The 21,029-nt window shown below is 39.8% G+C and overlaps 1 protein-coding gene across 1 annotated transcript in view; it reads left to right on the plus strand.

The window, feature by feature from the left end:
* Window positions 1–239: 239 nt before the first annotated feature.
* The window catches only part of LOC134043045 (V-type proton ATPase subunit S1-like), a 51,131-nt gene continuing 30,341 nt past the window's right edge, over window positions 240–21,029 (plus strand). Inside the window, exons 1-7 of the mRNA XM_062491043.1 lie at window positions 240–300; window positions 1,014–1,157; window positions 7,332–7,458; window positions 7,560–7,628; window positions 14,393–14,586; window positions 15,609–15,652; window positions 19,171–19,256. Coding sequence (XP_062347027.1) covers window positions 1,045–1,157; window positions 7,332–7,458; window positions 7,560–7,628; window positions 14,393–14,586; window positions 15,609–15,652; window positions 19,171–19,256 — 633 coding nt within the window. The 5' untranslated portion in view covers window positions 240–300; window positions 1,014–1,044. The remainder of the gene's footprint in view (window positions 301–1,013; window positions 1,158–7,331; window positions 7,459–7,559; window positions 7,629–14,392; window positions 14,587–15,608; window positions 15,653–19,170; window positions 19,257–21,029) is intronic.

Here is a 21,029-nt window from a genome sequence, read left to right on the forward strand (position 1 = left end):
ACTTGAGATGGTTTTGATTTTTGAGATAGCATTGCTCCATGCAAGACGTACCGTAACAATTCTGTGTTTCAGTGGCTCTGAACGTGACAATTTCTCTCTCTTCCTTCTTGCTGAAATCCGCAGTTTGTTGCAGATTTCAAACCTGTCAACACCCAAATGTGTGACGCCAGATCTCAACACATGTGAAAAATCTAAGCGGAGGGACATGATAATATGTAGCAAGGGAAGAAGATAGAAGTTCTGCAGAATATATTTTGTGCAGTACAGAAAACTTTTCTGCGAACTCCATTTTGAAGTTACGTAAGTGCTATCAGCCTGGGTAGGACAGGAGTTTGGACTTCATGACTCTCTCTTGCGCTTGAAGGTTAGAGGAAACTGACAGTGCTTTCACCTCAGAGAGTTTTGCGAGCTGCTTAAATCACAAACCTTGAAGTATTAAAAAAAAACAAAACTGAGTAACTAACTCCCAAGTTCAAGTGAAGGAAGTGACTGTTTTGGAAATCCCCCGGCTGTCGGGGCCAGCGCCAGCCCGCAGCCGGCCGGATCCGGCGCGCCGCAGCCCGAGCCGGGAGCGGGGAGCGCAGGGGAGCGGGGAGCGCAGGGGAGCGGGGAGCGCAGCCCGAGCGGGGAGCGCAGCCCGAGCGGGGGAGCGCAGGGGAGAGGGGAGCGCAGGGGAGCGGGGAGCGCAGCCCGAGCGGGGAGCGCAGGGGAGCGGGGAGCGCAGCCCGAGCGGGGAGCGCAGCCCGAGCGGGGGAGCGCAGGGGAGAGGGGAGCGCAGGGGAGCGGGGAGCGCAGCCCGAGCGGGGAGCGCAGCCCGAGCGGGGAGCGCAGCCCGAGCGGGGGAGCGCAGCCCGAGCGGGGGAGCGCAGCCCGAGCCGGGGAGCGCAGCCCGAGCGGGGAGCGCAGCCCGAGCCGGGGAGCGCAGCCCGAGCGGGGAGCGCAGCCCGAGCCGGGGAGCGCAGCCCGAGCGGGGAGCGCAGGCCAGCGCCCTCCCGCGCCGCTCTCGTCTGCAGCTGGCCAGCTCCCCGGCACTCGCCCGGAGCCATGGCACGGCTCTACCCAGCTGCCCCAGCCCTGCTGCTGAGCTCCCTCGCTGTGCTGCTCCAAACCTCTCTGGCAGTGGATCATGTGCCCATGCTGCTTTGGTCAACTCAGAGGTAAGAAATCCAGTGAGAGTGTATCCCTGCTTAGGCTTCTGTTCTGCGTGTGTGTGTGCACGCACAGAGTATGTTGTGCCATCGAATATGGGAAATCAGCTCCGGGCAGCAAAATTATCCAATAAATAAATAATTTTGCACCTTGGCCATCAAGCAAGCCGACAGATGATTTTACCCGTTTTTATTTATAATTTTAGTGTTCTAAGCTGAGGAGAAAGAAGTCAATAAATTCTGTGAACTAAAAATCTGAAGTAGATTTGCTTGATTCACCCTAAAGTATCTTTGAACTCCACTGTTAGAACTGTTGTGACTTAAAGCCACAACATAAGGCAGTGACACAAAAAGGAGCTGACCAAAAACTCTGGCAGTTTTTTAAGCCTTAGATTTCCTAACCTCCGAACCCTGACTTTTCACTTAAATGTTCTTTTTAATAGAGGTTCTTAAGTACATTGCTGTATGTATGTGCATCAGTTGGTAGAAATAACTGCAGACTTGGCAGATCCAGAGGCACACGAAATTCAGGGGTTTGCATATACTTATGAAATAGGACCTTGAAGCCGGTTTTAAAGAAACAAGTACAGACCTCTTTCTTTCCAACCAGGAATTATATCCATGCTCTCTTTAAGGATTTTGTAATTCCATTACTTGGAATTTCCAGAAATATGGCAGGTTGGGCAATGCAGTAGCTTCAGGTGGATACTGGATACGTAAAGTTATCAGAAAAATATGGGTCACTTATTTACCACATTTGCCATATTTTTACTCGTCTTTTATGGATTTCCAAAACCTTAAACTTTGCATATGGAAATCTGCAAGTTTTGAAAAAGTTTGACTTTATAGCTTTCACTTTATTTTTTCCCCCTAAAAGAAAAAAAAAAGTTTCAATGTCAAGGCAATTTTCTATTCAAAATACTTAGTGATTCACCACTGTGTGACAGGCACTCATATGAGTATTAACCCCTGTATTTAAAAGCAAAGTAAATGTTGGAAAACACTGTTCTAAGTTTAACAGTAATTTTAAGCTTGCAAGAAAAGATCAGTCCTTCCTTTGTCCTACTTCCTGGTTTACATAAAAAACATACTTGCTGTATATACAAACAAGGTCTTATAATTGAATCCTGTGTGGTCATAAAAGCAAACTTTCCATCAAGATGCAATTAGCAGCTTGTTCTACTGCAGTTTTTTCTGGCTTATACAAATCCAGAGCAAGAAAAATCAGGATACTGCTCTGGGTAAACAGATTCATGTCACCAGAAGAAGTGTTCCTCCAACCATGACATTTGCATTTTGAAAGGAGAAGTTCTTGTGGGGTCAAAATTAGTTCTGGTGAAGGTCTGTGAATCAACTGAAAAGAAGTTTTTCGTTATTTTATAAAACAAAGTTATACTAACAGCAACTTCCTGTTGCTAACTCTGTGCTTTACATTTGGTACTTCACAGTGATATAAGGTTTGCGGTGTGTGTGATCCACAGGCCTATGAAACTTGGAAATTACTATTAAGAGTCTTAGGAAAGTTAACTACTACAGAATTGCAGTAATTATGGATATCTATGGATATCTATTCACTCTGTAGAAACATGTCCCACCAGTACAGAAGTTTAGCGATTCATTAATCAACATAAGTTGCAATTCACTGATCTATTCCATCACCCTTTCCCAGGTTATCTGTTAGGATTTGATATTGAATAGTTGCATTTTATTCTGATTTAGAGCTAGCCACTGTTTGCCAGGCCGTATCTCAGGACAGCTGTATTAGAGAATGTAACACTTTAAAGTCTCTTTTATGCATTAATAACCATACTGTAATCATGTTATTAAAGATAATGTTAGATGCCAGATAGAAGTGAAACCTGCAGCTGACAAATGCAGGCAGCGCACAAAGCAAAGCGAATGATATCAATTCTCACAGAGACATTAGTAAATCAAATACCTCTTTCCTCTAGAAAGAAAAATGCAGATCCCTACTTGGAGAAAAGTGGGTTTCTTTAAGAAACAATATTCTTTCTCAGTTCAACTAGGGAATAACTCAGTATGTCACACTGTCCTCATTTTCACAAAAGAACGCATCACTGGATATTCTTCAAATAAGTTTGGCATGGAATATTTGACCTTTATTTTAAATCAGCCTTTAAACTAATATTACCTGGTTGGGTTTTTGAAGCAGGGAAGGTTTGGAGGCTCTTCTTGCATATGATACACAGAACAAATTTGATTTAGGCATTTTGAACCAATATTCAGAGGAATTTCTATCCCTCCACAGATAAAGAGAAGGAGTTTGAGCAAATAAATTCATTAAAATTAGCTTTTGTAATTGCCCCCTCATGTGTTTGTTTTAGGAATTATTTTTGCCTACATTCTAGAATGTATTACTTATTTTTTTTTAAAATGTCATGCTTATATAGGGAAAATAATCCTTTTCTGGCAAACCCAGGTTGTAGGTGACTTTGAGAAGGTGTTAATGCCAAATAGTACATTTGCACTGTTTCCTAAACTACAGGGACTTTACTGATAAATTTGGTGAAAGAAGGTGTAGCTAAAAAGGAAAGTAGTTTTTTTTAGCTGTGATTTTTTGGATGTCGATGGAGACTCTGTGTGCCAGCATGAATGCTATTTTACTTTCGCTGAGCAGGGAAAAACATGATTTCTTATATTGTAATCACAAGGTGACTGATAGAGACAAATGACTAGAATAACTTGTAGGAAAGAGCTCTGAAACCAGCTACAAAGCAAAAATGTAAGCTCATGAATTAGACTGCTAGAAGTCCTGTTATCTTCCCATCAGCACTTTTGGTGGGTCCAGATACAGGAAATCTTGAAATCTTTGCTTCCATCAACCTAATTGTTCAAATTCCAGGAAGAATAATGTTCAGGAAAGAACATGATGTTGTCATGTCAGAGCAGTGAGGTACAATAAAGAAGCAAAAAACCAAGCTAGGCTGGTTTTCCTCACTTTCTTTAGGGCATTGTTTGATTGTTGGAGGAAAGAGAGAGCAGTTGAGTTTTAGGTTTACTGAAACTTAAAGCTTCCTTAGGGTTCCTTAAACTTACGTGCTCCTGCAGACACATTAAAGAGCATACATTAGCAGAAATGCTTGTCATTGTGTGACAAGCTGTGGCAAAATGCCCTTGGCACGTGGATGGATGACTGTACCAGGCTGTGTGTCTTTGGACACAAGATTTTGTGTGAGCAATCAATAACAGCAATCAATGTGTGTGTGTTGGCCTGCTGCCGGTTTCACACTGTGCCATCTGTTCCTGGGGTGAGGAGTTCAGTGGGATGAGCTGTTTGACTGCCTTCAGGGAAGCACATCGCTGGTGTTTCCATGGCCCCTTGGCACTCACAGATCTCCGTCTCGCCCCGCAGTTCACAGTAAAGCACACTGACCAGGCAAGGAAGCTGGTGGGGGGCTGGAGCACAAGCCTTGTGAGGCATGGCTGATGGACCTGGGGGTGTTAAGCCTGGAGAAAAGGGGGGCCGAGAGGAGACCTTAATACTCTCTACAACTCCCTGAAAGGAGGCTGTAGCCAGGTGAGGGTTGGTCCCTTCTCCCAACTAGCAAGTGATTGAATAAGAGGAAACGGCCTCAAGTTGTACCAGGGGAAGCTTGGGTTGGATGTTAGGAAAAATTTCTTCACTACCATTGTGGTCAGGCATTGGAATAGGGAAGTGGTTGAGTCAACTGGAAATGTTCTAAAAGCACATGGATGTTGCACTTAGGCACATGGTTTAGTAGTGGACGTGGCAGTGCTGGATTGACAGTTGGACTTGATGATGTTAGAGGTCTCTTCCAGACTAAATGTTTCTGTGGTTCTATTTCATGTCTGAACCACCCTGAGAATGTTGTTGCACCAAGCGGAGAGCAACAGCCCCCTCAGTGAAGGAAGCAGCCTTCCCTACTGCCATGCACTGCTCAGCAAACTGTTAAAAAGAAGCAAAATAAATGCATGCGTAATATTGTGAATATAAGTATTAGGCAAATGCTGAATTTTAATAGAATTATTAAACAACTGATATAGTTTTTTTGATTCTTTTAATGATGATGAAGTTACTAAAGTTGACTGCTTGAAAGTTAAAAAGTGTCTCAAGAAAGTGTTTTCAAGGTTAGATAGGTAACAAGAGCTGCTTCAAGGAACAAGGAATTGCTTAGAAGCAAGTATGCTTTAAAAGAGGATAATTAAACTTCTGAGGTTTTGAGTTCATAGCAAAAGCCTTTATCATTGTGCTGCTGCAAATAATTTTGTTTTGTTTGATGTCCTTTCTGTTACCTTTTATTCTTAATTGCAAGTCCCCAAAGCTTCTCAAAAACTTCAGTTTTTTATAAGATTAGATATGAAATGTATTTATTTATTTTAAAAATAAATATACCAAGATATTCAGTGTCATTTTATTTCACACAAGCCATCTTTTATAATTTCTTAATTTAATCTATCTGCCCTTTCTTTAATATCATTAGTATTTTGATGTTGCCATGCAAGGCACAAAGTCAGTTCCTGAAGAGTCATTCAGATTCTCTGGGACTTTCTGTGCTTTCTAATATATTCATTTAATAGATTATACTACATTTTTTGAAACTGTGAGGTTTTTCTTCTCTGTAAAGTGGAGGCATGCCTGTTACAGTTTCTCAGTTGTTTATGTTCATAAATATAAGTTAATGTGGATTTCCAAGAATAAATTAACAAAGAAGTGAAGATGCTGAGTAAAACTAAGAGAATATCAGGTAATTTCAACCAACAAAGAAACATTTATTTCATCTCAGCATGTTTTAATTATAAACCTTGTAAAGTGACAGGAAAAGGTTTTAATAGAATTTAATTTTCACAACTCCAGCATGTTGTCCTGAAGGAGTCTTCCACATACAGAGTTTTCTCTAATGCTTTCCCAAAGCCCAGAGTCTGAAGTGAGATAGGCATCATCTCGTGCTGCAGGATTGTGCTGGGTTTATCTCTGCCATGGGTGCAATGTGACACTTTTCCATTCACTTTCAGCAATCTTCATTGGAATTGCAGGGAAACTTGGAGTGCAATTTAGATTTTCTTTAACCAAAAAACAACATTGAGCCCTTCCTATGTGTTCATTAACCTTGTTCTGCCTCCATGTTAAAGGACTGCAAAGGTTATTCTCATTTATAAAAGTTTGCTGTGCAATGGTCATTTGCATATTGCTTTGGGTTAGAGAATTTAACTTTTATCTCAACTTGATCAAATTGCTGTCATATAATAACTGATGCTAGAGCACACAACAATTGCCTATATTCGAGTCTTTGTAATTAGAACCAGTTAGAGTGTCTTGAATACCTGTTTTCCCAGGTTTTAGCAGTTGATGTATACCTGGGAAGAGATGGAAGATTATGCATCAAGTTCATGGTTTCCCACAGACAATTTTCATTACTCAAAACACCTAGGATGAAAATGTTCATAAAAAGTTTCATCCTTACAGACATATGTTGCATACTGTTAAAATCCCAATGAGGTGTTGATAGAATAATGCTACCTCTTGTTTTGCCTGTTTTCTGCAGCAGTAAAACTAGAGATGAGTTATTTCTCTGTCCAGTCGTCATGGTGACAGGTTGGCAAAAGAGTAATAAGCTGGGTGCCTTGAGTCATTCCATTCAGAAGAGCTCCTGCTGCTGGAAACGTGCCTTTTCTGAGCAGCTTCTGTAGAATGGTTCCTTCATCATGAAAACCTCAGGAGAGAACCTGTTTACAATAGCACTGAAAGACACTTGTACTAACAAATTTTATTAAAAAATACTGGTTTATGACAACTTGTGATCCAGTTGTCTGAGTACTACTCCTGACCTCCATCTGTCAGCACTGCAAAGTGTTTTGGGAGTTGGGATGCCATCTGGGAATTCTCTCTGAATGTTTTCAATGTATTCTTCACTGCACTTAGTAGGGAACTTTTTTTTTGAAAGATGCAACTCTGCTGTTGTGCAGAAGCAGGGAAATAGTGACATCACCCCTATTCATTCTTGCTGTAATACAGTCAGTTTGATACAGGCATAAATGGTCAAGTTCTTTTTCTCTTGAGTGGAATGAAAGTAAACTGTACTGCAAAGTTGATCTTAAATGAAAGATGATGATTTCATTACCTGCTGCTGTTTATTTAAAGAAAGAAGAAAGTTGTCATCATTGGCAGCAAATTTTACAGAAAGAGGAATTATTCCTTTGTAGATCACAGTGGAATCCAGAGACTGCTGTGCATGAAGGACAAGTTGTCTCAGCACAGGAGCTGACAGTACTCTTGCAACCTCTTTTTACCCAGAACTCCCGAAACCTCATCTTGTTCCTGCAAGATAGGGTACGTAAACAATTTTTTTTCTCAACCATACTGAGCACAAATCTGTACCTAAATGACATGCCATGGCTTCTTCTCACCAACATACTCTCTTTGTTTTTCAGCTTAGCATAGATGATTTCACATACTTCAGTGAATCCTATGGCAACAAGAATCCGTTTCAAAATGTTCAGGCAAGCATTTATCTCTTTTATTTCTTTATGTGAAGTATTTAAAAAGAAAAATAAAAAGAAAGATGTAAGAAAGATGCAAAGAGACGTTAACTGGGAAAAGGGCACTGAGTTGCAGAAGCTTTCCTATTTAAATTACTGAGATTATTCCAGTAAAAGCAGATGTGTTAAAGGAAATCAACTGAATTTACAGATATGTGCTTTATAGCTATTATACTTTTAAAGACTGAGTTTTCACAATTCATAATAACTGACAAAATTGTTCTTAAATATGATGCAATTTTCTGTTGTAAAAAAGAACATCAACTTCAAGACGAACACCCCAAAATTTTGTTTTGAAGCCGTAGGAAGAAAAGAACTTATAGGAAACAATCTTAATTTTTTCTTATTTTCAGAATTTAATATCTATTTTGTTTTTATAGACATTGAAGCTCATTCAGGGAGTTAACTGTTTTATACTGTATTAAGTTAATATATCACTAGATGCTATATTGCCTTAATCTTCATGAAAATAATAATGCTAGTTGATTAACTTGAAATAAACTCTAGGCACAGAATTTAAGATGAAATCCTCCTGAGTCAGTCAACAGCTTCAAATTCTGTCCTCACTGAGAAGGTTTATAGAGTTCGTGTAGAGCATCTATGGTTGTACTTACATGACAGTTTATTGAAATGTAATTAGACAAAATGTTCACTTGTGGAAGTCATAAAGACATTCCTAGAGGCAGTGCAAGATGAACAGAGCTATTAGTAATGTAAATGGTATCAGAGCACGCAAGGAAGTGTAAATCCCCAAGCACCACACAGCAAGAACTATAGGTAATTAAATACATAAATATTCACATGATACCTGTCTCTACATCTGTACTAAGAACCTCACGTCTTCCTTGTGTAAATGGAACTGGAGATATTAATCTCTTTATCATGTAACAGCATTTTAACACTGATGCTGGAATAGAAACAATTATTCAGAGTATCTACATGGGTTTTCTGAGGAATGAATGGGAGTCATAATCATCTGTACTGTGAGGATCAGTGGTTGTGTCTGCAGGCAGATGCACTGGTTCTTCTCTGCTATGCATTATCTTCTCGGGGTTTAACATCTCTGCAAGGCTGTGTCTGGAGCAAATTTTTGTTGCTGCTTGACTGCAAAACTGGTTTAATTTCAGCTGTTTTGTGTTGCATGACAGTGCAAGTTCCTAATTACGTGGTGGTCTTATTTAAGTAGCCCTTGGATGTTTAAGGAGCATCTAAAAGTATTTATATAATTCTTCTTTTGCCCTATAATTAGGACTCCATCAGCACTGTAGATATAGATTAAAGGCTTTAAAGTCTAGAGATAAGGCCAGAGACTGATGGGTTAGAAACCAGGTGGTATACAAGGGGACTGGGGACATAGTGAGGGATGGTGAGGAAGTCCTCAGCTAAACAAAAGATCATGTTTAAGTAAATCTTTGTCTGTATCTGGCATGTCAAAGACTTATGCCCAAATTTTTAACAGTCTGAATAAATATCAGCAACTGGGTTTTTTTTCTGACCTTGCCTCTGTTCCCTCTCTGTCTTAGGGCTGAGAAATTATGGCTTCCATAATATTCCATATTATGGCTTCTTTAAAACTGGAAAGTTTGTTTTTACTAATTGCTCACCTTAACTCCAGCACTTCCTGCATTTGTTCTGTTGGATTTGGAAATCTTAATGCTTTTCTAGTGTAGTTTGATGGAGGTATGATGCTGTAATGAGTGAAAGAAAATGAGATGTATAAACTACATACTTCTTTTTCACCTAGGTGCTCATAGAGAGAGTTTTGTCAATATCTATTGCATAGAGTTTAGTTCTTAGGGCCGGAAAAGGAACTTTATAGTCATCCACTTTGGGCATAACAGAGTCTACAAAAATTGCTTGGTTTCTATCATATTACTTGAACTCCACTTGAGATGCTTTGGGTAAGAAATCCATTCTTACATGTGCTATGAAAGATTGCAATCATATTCACACAACACAGGACAAAGTGAAGGTCAGGTCTGAATTTTTTCACTGGGGAGATTAGAATCCTTGATGTTGCATAATCATAAGTTTCTTAACCTACACAGTCTATATTATACAAGTAATCAGTGAAGCTAGAGTAAATGTTACACTGTTCTCAAGCATCCTCTTCTATGAACTTCAGAAATGCAAACTTATTCATAAACCTAAGCTGGAGATTTCATTTAGAATGTATAAGTGCATTGTAACAGCATGTGTACTACAAGAAGAAAATGTTATTTGAAAAAGAGTTAAAGGTTTGCAAACCTCAGAAACATTTGCAGATAATCAATTTATTCAGCTGCATTAGCAGCTGTTCTGAGCTTTTAGTTTGGGTTTGAATGCAATAAAAGAATCTTATTTCCATTTTATACAAAGGGAATCTTATAGGTAAATCATTTATCTTGAACTTTCTAACAACTTCTAAATTAAATAATAAAACACAAATATTAGCATTGGGGGAACTTCTTTCTCAAGCAGTCACCTACCCTACAAACTATTTTTCTTTAATATTAGCTTTGGCTTTCCCCAGACAATGCTCAGCTCCTTAGAACTGCAGTGTTTATTAACACACTCCAATTAGTGGCCAGCTGTGCAGCTTCATAATTATGACTGTAAGTCATTGCCACTTGTAGTCTGATAACTCCATCCTATCCTCACTCAGTAGTCATAGACTGACCAGTAGTATTTAGCCATGTGTGATACAGAGGTTCAAACAAAGTTTTGATTGTCTTTATTTCCTTTCTTTTAGTTTTGTTATTTTTTGACAAGGGAACATGCACAGAACTGCATAATAATCAAGATAAAAGTTCAGAATAGATTTATTCAGTGACATGATGATGTTTTGTTCTCTAGCCTTTTCTAAAATATTGTTGTTATTTGATTTTTTTTTCAATCCTGATCACTATCAGCCTCTGAATTACTATTTTCAAAGACCTGTTGTAACTCTCAGGGTTTCATTACTGAAGGGTAACACTCAGTTCTGAGTCTATTACCTATTACTGTGTATGTACAATTAGGTTTGTTTTTCTGTCACCCTGTACTGTGCTAAAATCAATTTACATTGAATCTTATCAGTTACTCAGTTGCCAATGAGGTTGTACCAGAAGCTTCTTCTGTAGTTCATCAGTCAGCCACTGCCTTTAATAACCTGAAAAATTCAGCGTAAGGAGCAAGTTTCATTAGCTCAATATTTATCTTTTTATCAGATAGTTTAGGAACGTATGGAATAGAACAGACCCTAGTGCAGTAACAGATACTTTTTATACCCCTTGCTTGCTAAATCTTTACCTATTCTTTAGCTACCTTCATGTGAAGACTGCCTGTCTCTCCAAAGCAGCTTAGTTTCTTCAGTAGTCCTTGCTTCAGGACTCTGCTGAAAGTCTTGTGTGAGTCCAAGTAGGCTGTACATCTAGAGCTTCCTAGAGTACATGCCTGTTGACTCCTTCAGATACCTTCAGCAGAATTCTTAGGCAAAACTTTTTTATGAAAGACACGTCAATCTTTTCCCTGGTACAGTCCTTTGTTATTGTTATAGTCTGTATTTTATTCTTTGGAATGCTTCCTCTCATTCTTGGACTTCATGTTCTCAAGAATTCTTGACAGTCCCTTGAATCTGTCTGTAACCCTTAGAAAAAAAAATGGTGTCATGTTTCTTACTATACAGTACAGCACGGAGATTTTTTCAACACTTCCTGTAGCTGCAGCACACTAAAAGGTAAAGTACATTAGATCAATTTTCATTAAAATTATAACTTACAGCTTTATGCATACATTTGAAGGGCATGGCTACAGCGAAAAAGCTTGTGGGATAGATAATAATTGGAAAGTTAAAGTTAAACCTTCTCCTTTTCCCCTTCCTCTCTCCTTGTCCCTCTTCTGTTCCTAGTTGTTTTTTTTAGTAGAGTGCAAAATCAGATGTTTCTCAATATGTTTCTCAGATGTTTCTTCATTCTCCACCCCATTTTGGAGTTTTCATGTTTTGAACAAGCATGGTAGCTGAAATCCTAAAATGCATAAAGCAACATATGGGTACTGTCAGGAAAAGTTCACAATTGCCACAAAGGAAAAAGGCATAGGGGCCAGATTGCCTACCTGAGGCTGTTGAGTTGATATCCAGCTGTGTTTACCCTTCACATGAAAAGCAGCTGAATACCAGTGGCTAGAAGAGAGAGATGAGACAGATGGCAGTGCAGCATTGATTAGGAGCATAGGCACAATTAAGATATTACTCAGTAATTATACATTTTATATCTTATTCTACATTAAATGAGTAATCTGCTGGATATATATCCTTAGATGAAATGGCTGTTGCCATTCTGGCTGCTGTTATGGGACAAGGGATTAAAATATTGAAAATAAAACAAAATCATTGAATTGCTCAGAATTTGAGGTCTAAATTCAAATCTGTAAACAAATCAAAATGAAATGCTTCATCTTTTTCTTCCAGGAGGTGCTAAACACACTACTGAAGGACCTGTATACAAGATCAGTGCTTTCTGCTCTATTTTAATTTCTGCAGTTAGTTTTCTGTCAGTCTGGTAAATCAGACAATGCTGCATAATCCTTCCTTATGAGCCTCTATAGAAATGTGAAAATATCTATAGCCTTTGCCTAGGAAGGAAGATGTGAGCAATAATAAAGAACCAGAGCAGGTCAGAAAAGTGGTAAGCAGTCAAACAATAGACAAAAAGGAAAAAACTAATAGTCAGAGAAAAATGTTAGGAACACCACAACAATTGCATCAGAGGGGGAGAGAGTCTGTAACAGCCTGAAGAGCTGAATGTTCAATCAAATGACAGACTTAGTGTAGACTTAAATGTAGAAAATAGAAAAACAAAGTTAACAAGCCGTGAACCAGGACTCAATGAAAAAATATCTTCCGGTATTCGTATTTGCATTGGGTTTCTGTGGCAAGACTTTGCTAGTGGGTGGACTACAGGGGTGGCTTTTTTGAGAAGCTGCCAGAAGCTTCCCTCATGTCCAAAAGCATAAATGCTCCAATGGGGACCTGCCAGCCCATCAGAGATGGTGGTGATATATTTTAGAGGGTGAAGAAGTTACTGCACAGAAGCAATTGTGTTTTGAGAAGAGAGGAGTGAGAATGTATGAGAAACCAGCACCAAGGTCAGCACAGAAGGAGTGGGAGGAGGTGCTCCAGGCACCAGAGCAGAGATTTGCCTGCAGCCTGTGGAGCAGCCCATGGTGTGACAGCTGTGCCTCTGTAGCCCATGGAGGTACATGGGGGAGCAGAAATCCACCTGCAGCTCATGGAACACCCAGGGCCAGATGAGGTGGATGCCTGAAGGAAGCTGTGACCCTGTGGAAAGGCTCCTGGCAGGACTCGTGGAGAGAGGAGCCCATGATGGAGTAGTCTGTTCCTCAAGGACTGCACCCCATGGGAGGGACCCACTCTGGAGCAGTTCATGAAGAACTGCAGCCTGTGGGAAGGACTCTCCTTGGAGAAGTCCATGGAGGACTGATTCCCACAGGAGGGACCCCATGTGGGAGCAGGGGAAGAGTATGAGGAGTACTTCCCCCAAGTAGGAAGAGGCATTAGAGACAATGTGTGATGAACTGAGCTCAGACCCCATTCTCTATCCCCCTTCACCACTGCAGGCAGGAGGTAGAGAATCATGGGTAATGTTGTGCCTGGAAGAAAAGAGGGGTGGGTAGAAGGTGTTTTTAAGATTTGGCTTTATTTCTATTATCATACTCTGATTTGATTGTTAGTAAGTTTAAATAATTTTCGCAAGTCAAGTCTGTTTTTCTTGTGTATTTGGTTAGTGAAGTCTCCCCGGCCCCTGAGCCTTTTATTTTCTCTCCTTTGTATAGTTGGAGAGGGCAATGATAGAGCAGCTTTGGTTGGTACTTGGCATCCAGACAGTGTCAACCCACCACAACATTAAATATGGGCTACATTAATTTTGATCATTTTCAAATCTTCATCTTGCATTTGCTTCCCCAAATATTTCAGTTTAATTTTATTATCAAGAAAAATGCTTAGAAAGATGTTTTTTGACTATGCAGGTTCCAAATATATAGAATGAGAATGTTTTTCAATTGATTTCACTCAAGTATCTTTATCAGGAAGTCAGCTATCAGAATTATAAATTAAGTGAAAGATACCCTGATGTTTTATCTGAACCAGTTCAGCCTGAGCTTTACAATTTGTACTATGAGTAGAAAGGTGGAAAGTATATAACCTGAATTTTGTTTGTGTGTGTCAGGAGGCTCTGTAGGTCTGAAATCTGCAGCTTTCTTTAATTAAGAGTTACAAATTAGACATTTTTCTGTACCATGTGCTGTTCCACGAGGATGTACACAAATGCAGGGTGTTTATTATGCAAAGAACGACTTAACTAGAAGGAACTGCTGGAACTGGAGGTGTCTGACATTGATCTTTCTCACCTCCAAGGGCATTTAGTTCGAGAGTCATCTGAGCTTTGCTTCTGGCAGCGTTCATAACCACTACACGGTTAGCTTGAGAACTTCTACATCATTTCTCTCTCCTCTTCCACTATACATGGGAAAAAACAGTAAAAATTTGGTGTTACTGAGTGCCTGAAAGAAAGTTCAGGAGCAGCCTGCAAGCCACCATCAATCAGACTGGTGAGAATTCAGATGCTGCGGAGGTTCCTCACCTTGAATATTAAGTTAAGCATACATTTAAAAAAAGGTTGTGTTTAATTATTAGGCAACTAAATGTTAAGCAAGTAAATAAACTTCTCATAAATTTATTGCAGGAAATTCTTCAGTCTTCTCCTTCATCTTTGGTTTTGCCAGCTGTTGAGTGCAAGGCTACCAGGTATCTCCTCAGTGCTCTGCAACAATCAGGAGATTGGAACTTAACAAATGTAACTACTCTCAATTTCTCTCAGCTGGAAGTGAATGCGTCTAACCCAAACTTACTGGTGGTTCAGCTACAACCACTTGCCAGGTAGGAGTTTATCACAAACAGAACTGACCCACATGTGTGCATGATTTTTAGAGTTTTTAAAAATGTCAGTTGTGTTCAGGAAATTAAAAAAAAGCCACAGTGGAATCTTGTAGGGCTATCAAAATTGTTTCTCTTACAAGGATGAATTCAGTGTTTTTCCCCCGATGTGCTTACCAGGTGTAATAGATGAATTATGTTGGGAAAGGCAGGCAGGCATTCCTATTTTGTCTGCCTCATTATATGAGAACAAAGGGGCAGCTAATAAAACTAAATGGCAACACACTTTTTAGCAGAAAGGCTCAATTATTTTACTCCACACATGATTAACCTGCAGAATTAATTGCTAGAAGGCATTTCAGGGGTCAAAAATACTGGCAAAATAAATAAGCAAGCAAATATACAGACAAACCTGAAGCTAATAAAGAGCCTGATTTTCCATCACTATGGAAGGAAGAGGAAGGCTATAATTCATGTTTCCAGCTCTATGAGGGCTGTGATCTAACAGAGATAGGAAGTGACTGTTCCTTCAGGTAAATGTATATTTAGAAAGTATAAGGGATGTTTGCTGAGCTGCTTTTGCTTGCTCTTCTTCCCAGCTTGTTACTTGGGCATTTGTACATGATGGTGCAAGGTGCAGATATCAACATGTCCTGAACAAATGCAATTCTAGCTGTCATGTCACTACACAAAAAGAGACATGATAACTCTTCTAAAGAGCTCCTGTATGAATGTTAAAGGGGCCAACACCAAATGGAGAAAAATCTTTCAAGAGACTGATCAAAATACTGTCAGTAGTGCAGCTTTTCCACTGCTTAGGAAATTTGAGGGGTTTAAGAATCAGAAGATGGGGTCCTTACATTTTTAATGGCTTTGCAGAAGAAAAAAGTCATTAGAGGAGATGAAAGAATAACAGAGGGACTGACAGTAATCCTTTTATCAGTCCGTATCTTCATACACTTCTGATTCACATAATTCTTGCCTAGGAAAGATTTTTAATTATTTCTCTCCCTCACTTTCTCTAGTGATTTAAAAGAGATTTCCATCCTGGAAACAATTGCTGAAAATGGTAAGTAATACTACCTAGACATAAGTAACATTTGTGTTTTCACTTGAGCAGGTTGCATTCTCTAATTCCCAGGCTTTGCTGTGGTACTACTATAGAAAGGCTTTTATCCCACTCCCCTTGTACAGTATTTATAAGCTATGGTTGTCTTAATCAGACAGTAAATATCTGATTAAAAATCCACCTGGATACAGCTCTTTGACGTGAAATGTAAGCTCAATAAATTCACATCTGCTTCAGGCATGGGCTTTTGCTCATTGTCTGAGCCCAAACCCTGCATGTCTGTGCAACTTGAGCTGCCTCTGATCTCACCTTGCACACTGGCAGCTGGAGGTGCCAGGCTCATCTGGCAATTCCAAGGCCTTGGTCTCAACAACGGGTGTCTGCATGAATAGCAAATGTATTTTAATATTTATAAAACAATACTGATGGCCTTCTTTGCCTTTGGCATCAGTCTTTTATTAGTTTTGCAGTGTATTAAACACTACTTGTTAATATAATACTATAGAAAATTTTTCTTGCCTAGAATCTGGTTGAGAAAGTGGTGCCACACATGAAAATGGCACTGAGAGGCATCTCATTGCAGAGCTTTCACTTGCTACTCTAAATTAACTATAAAGTGTGCAAATCAATGAAATGGTAGTTTGTGGGTTTACAGTGTGGTGGGCTGATAATTAAACAGTATTCTTAGTGGCTGTGACTATTTCTGCTCAGAGCTGGGGTTGTAAAATCAGAAGGAGATCTGAAAATCAGGGGAAAATACCTTAGTACTGAAATCAGGACTAAGTACTACTGATCAGTACATCCTTTTCTGTTTGGTTTTGCACAAAATGAATGAGTTTTGTGCTAAAACAAGCAGTTGAGTTTTCAGCTCTGAATTGCAGAGGAGTTATTTTGTTCTCGTCTGCAGAGCATACTGGATAGCTGAGCCTTGGCTTAATGTTGGTCTTGGCTAAACAGTGGCTTTTTCTTTATGGGACATTTCTTTCATCAGTTGCATGGATTCAAGAATTAGCTTCCCAAGCCCTAGAATCATAGTATCATAGAATATGCTGAGTTGGAAGGGACCCATTGGGATCACTGAGTCCACCCTGGCCCTGCACAGGACATCCTCAGAATCACATCATGTGCCTGATAGTGTTCTCCCAATGCTTCTTGAGCTCTGTCAAGTTTGGTCCTCTGCCACTTCTCTGGGGAGTCTTTTGCAGTGCTCTGTGTAGAAAAACCTTTTGATATCCAGCCTAAACCTCCACTGACTCAGTTTCATGCCATTTCCTTGAGTCCTGTCACTGGTCACGAGTGGTGGGATCAGCAATGCCTGCCCCTCCTCTTCCCCTCATGAGGAAGTTGTAACTGCAATGAGGTGTCCCCTCATTCTCATTTTCTTCAGGCTGAACAGACCAAGTGACTTCAGCTGCTCCTCACAGGGCTCCCTTCTCCCTTCAGACCCTTCACCATCCTCATTGCCCTCCTTTGGACACTCCCTAATAGCTTTATATCCCTCTTACATTGTGGCACTCCGAACTGCCACCAGCCGTGGAGGTGAGGCCATCCCAGAGCAGAGTGGCACAATCCCCTCCCTTGCCCATCTGTGATGCTGTGCCTGATGTCCCCAGGACAGGGCTGGCCCTCCTGGCTGCCCGGGCACACCATAGAGTCATGCAACTGTTGTCTCAGGCCACTTTGTTCTGGGAAAGCAAAGTTAAGAGGTGATCTATGGGAGGATGGAAGAAAAGGCTATGCCAACTTTTTGGTTAGTATCAACTGGAATTGGGAAGAAGGTGTGTGGATTAGGGAAGATGTGTCACTTTGCTTGGCCAAATACAGAATCTGCACTACTGTTCCCCGGAAGGCACCTAATTTAGATGCCCTAAAACATGGTGGACAGTCTGAGATATTTTATTTGGAGAATTTGAAAATACTTCGGAAGAAAGGTAGAGTTTTGATCCCAGGCAAACAAGAGATCTATATATCACTGTTGTCTTAAAGATGTTCGCAGAATCTTCTCTGGATGAAGGAGTTACCTCTACAATCTTCCTCAAGGCAAGAGTTATAGATGTTACTGGTAACTATAGTTACATGTAGCTCCTTTCTGAAGGGAAATGCAAAATAACATGTTATTACAGGAAGCTATTGGTTGTTTTAGTCAAGCTCTGCATTTTTATACACGTTATTTTTTTTTTGTTCTGCAAATTTTTGCTAAGGCTGAAGGGAATTTTCAAAATCTATGAATCCAGAATACAAAATCTACATTATATAATACCTTGGATCTCCCCAACCAATGAATTATGGCAATAGTTTTTAGGCAGTTGTTTTCTGAGTGAGTACATTTCTTATAATAGATTCTCTTAGCAATAATTTTTAGAAGGAAAATGTACACAACTGTGATTTCTTGGTTGATAAAAGGAAATCAGTTTCAGTTGAAACCCTACAGAAGAAAAAATGCTTGAATTCTTGCAAAAGTCAAATATTTTACTCAGCCAGGACACCATAATTACAGTAAATAGAAGTGGTTAAAGAGGATAATGATATAAACTCCTAATTTCAGCAAATACAAATAAAACACAATTTCTATTAAGTATAGCCTCAAAATCTGAGACGTTTGTACATCCAGATGATAAAATATCCATCTACGAGGCTGGTACATGAATGAGAAGTGGGAGGGCACTGAAACAGCAAATGTGAGTCTGCTTGCTTGCTTCTCAAGCAGTCCCAATAACAACACTAATAATGGCTCATGATTCACAACTGTTGTGCTCCTTGTAAGCAGATGTTCATGTTTCTGCATAAATATTGAAAGCATTTATCAGTTGTATTTGTTGCAACTGCCTGTGGTTTCAGAACTAGAGGAGAATCTTTTGTAGAGGTGTATTTGGACCTCTTTGAAGGCCCTATCTTCCTTATTTCGCTTCTTCCTTTTTCAGAAATATTCCACCATGTTTCTCCTTTGCCCTCCAGTGTAATGAACAGGAAAATTTTCTGTGTCTTGTTAGGGGTGCAGAAGTAGAATTTTAATCCAAAGAAGGCAAAAGAAATACTGCTACCAATTATACATATGCCCCATACTAAAGACCACGTTTCAAGTGTTGTTTCTCAGTGGTAGTTACATGTATTTTGTAATTCAAAGAATAATAGTGCTTGAATTTTATTAAATAGTTATTAGCTGGTCACTTGACGAGCAGTATATTCATCCTACTCTCATCTCTTAAGTGATTTCTTCTGGTCCTGCTCTTAATTGCCTAAAGTTCATTTTGGGTATATTTTGGGTATATTTTCCATGGTTTTACATTTCAGATTCAAAATCACTGCTTTTTCTGAACTGTTGTGGGTTTTTTTTTAATATTCTCTCACTGAAGTTGTGCATTTTTCAAGACACTGAGTGTGTCTTATCCCATTTATACCTAGATAGAATGAGCACCTAAGTTGCTTAAACATCTAGCTCATTACTTCTTCAACTACTGTAGGATTTTAGCTTTCTCAGCTTACAGAGTTTGTTGAATTATACATGTTTCTATTTACAGACAAAATAATTGGAAGAGTGACCATGGATCTGCAGGAACAAGGGATTAATTTTTCAGTAATTTATACTGCAATGAGACCTTCAAGGGTGAGTAATCTTCAGTGCCTAGAATTGTCAGATTTTTATCATCCAATAACTTAATGCTTACAGAAGAACTCTGTAGCTGATTTTCAAGATTATACAGACAAGCAATCTATATTATATGAGGTTTTGACCAGAAATGATTACATGGATTTTCATATATTATAGCTATATCACATAAGTATTAAAGTTTGACTGTTCTAGAGGACTATAAACCTGCCTTTTACTGTAGAACTTATTACGGTTTTTAAGAACCGTAAATTAATTTTCTTTTCAGTTTAACTCTAGTGGTTTTGTAGTGAGTTCTATGTGGAACATTATCAAACTTCCTAGTGTGGCTGGTTCATATAGATAGACAGTGTTATTAATTAACTAAAGGGTACTGAAGTATCCATTTTAAAATTAATTGGTTTCATTTCTTTTAATCAATACTTGGTATTTATAACTGAAAGGTAAAGTTTTCACCCTTGCTGATTGTCAGAATATAATTTATAGATTGCATCATATCACATTAACAGTAAGTAAAAATGCAGGAAAAGTTATTTACGCAGAGGTATCTTTTTGTATGACATACAGGTTGCAATAAAAAATAATAATTTTTTAATTTTAATGTGAATAAATGGAAGACAGTCTTGTCTTGAGGGGGGAAAAAAAGAGCTTCCATTAAGAAGAAAAACATTTGAAGGTTGGACTGAATCCTAGAAAACACAGCTTTGAAAGAAATATGTCTACCTGTTTCAGAGGTAACACAACCTGAGCTCCTAATATAATGATGGAATCATGGACTCATTAAGATTGGAAAAGACCTCAAACATCCCTGAATCCAACCTTTGACTGATCACCATCATGTCAACTAAACCACAGCGCTAAGTCCCACATTCAGTAATTTCTTGAGCGCTTCCAGGGTTGGTGACTCTACCACCATCCTGGACAGTCTGTTTCAATCCTTGACAGCCCTTTCAGGGAAGAAATTAATCCTGATGTCCTTGATGAACCTCCCCTGCTGCAGCTTGAGGCCGTTTCCCCTTGTCCTGTTGCTAGCTGCCTGGGAGAAGAGACTGACCCTCACCTGGCCACAGCCTCCTTCCAGGCAGCTGGAAAAGGGTGAGGTCCTGGCTGAACGCCCCCCTTCCCTCAGCCACTCCTCATGTGACGTGCTCCTGGAGCTTTCACCAGCTCCATTGCCCTTCTCTGGACACACTCCAGCCCCTCTTGTAGTGAGGGGCTCAGAATTAAGCACAGAATTAAACTCAAGGTGTAACCTAACTAGTGCTGAGTACAGGGGAACAATCCCGGCTCTGGCCCTGCTGGACACACTCTTGCAGGCCAGGATGGCATTGGCATTCTTGGCCACCTGGGCACACCGTGGATCATGTTCAGCTGCTGTCTTTTTAGCCTTATGAGTGTCCAAGTGGCACAGTGGGTCGCTAGCTGCTTCCTCTTGCATTGCAGGGCTTCTCTTCTGCTCCCAGACCCTGTCTACCAGCTCAGGGGCATGTTGCCCTGAGGATAACCAGTCTTGTTGTTAAAGGCTGAGGCAAAGAAAGTGCAACTATCTCAGCCTTTTCCTGGTCCTTGGTTACAGTGTTGCCCCCTTCCCCTCATCCAAGGATAGAGAATTTCCATAGCTCTCCTTTTGTTGTTAATTTCTTTGTAAAAACACTTTTTATTATCTCTCACAGCAGTTGCCAGATTGAGTTCTAGCTGAGTTTTCAACTTTCTAATTTTCTCTCTACATGACCTAATGACACCCTTGTACTCTCCCTGAATTGCCTGCCC

Source organism: Cinclus cinclus, chromosome 4 (genome assembly GCF_963662255.1).
Source record: "Cinclus cinclus chromosome 4, bCinCin1.1, whole genome shotgun sequence".
Lineage (NCBI taxonomy): Eukaryota > Metazoa > Chordata > Aves > Passeriformes > Cinclidae > Cinclus > Cinclus cinclus.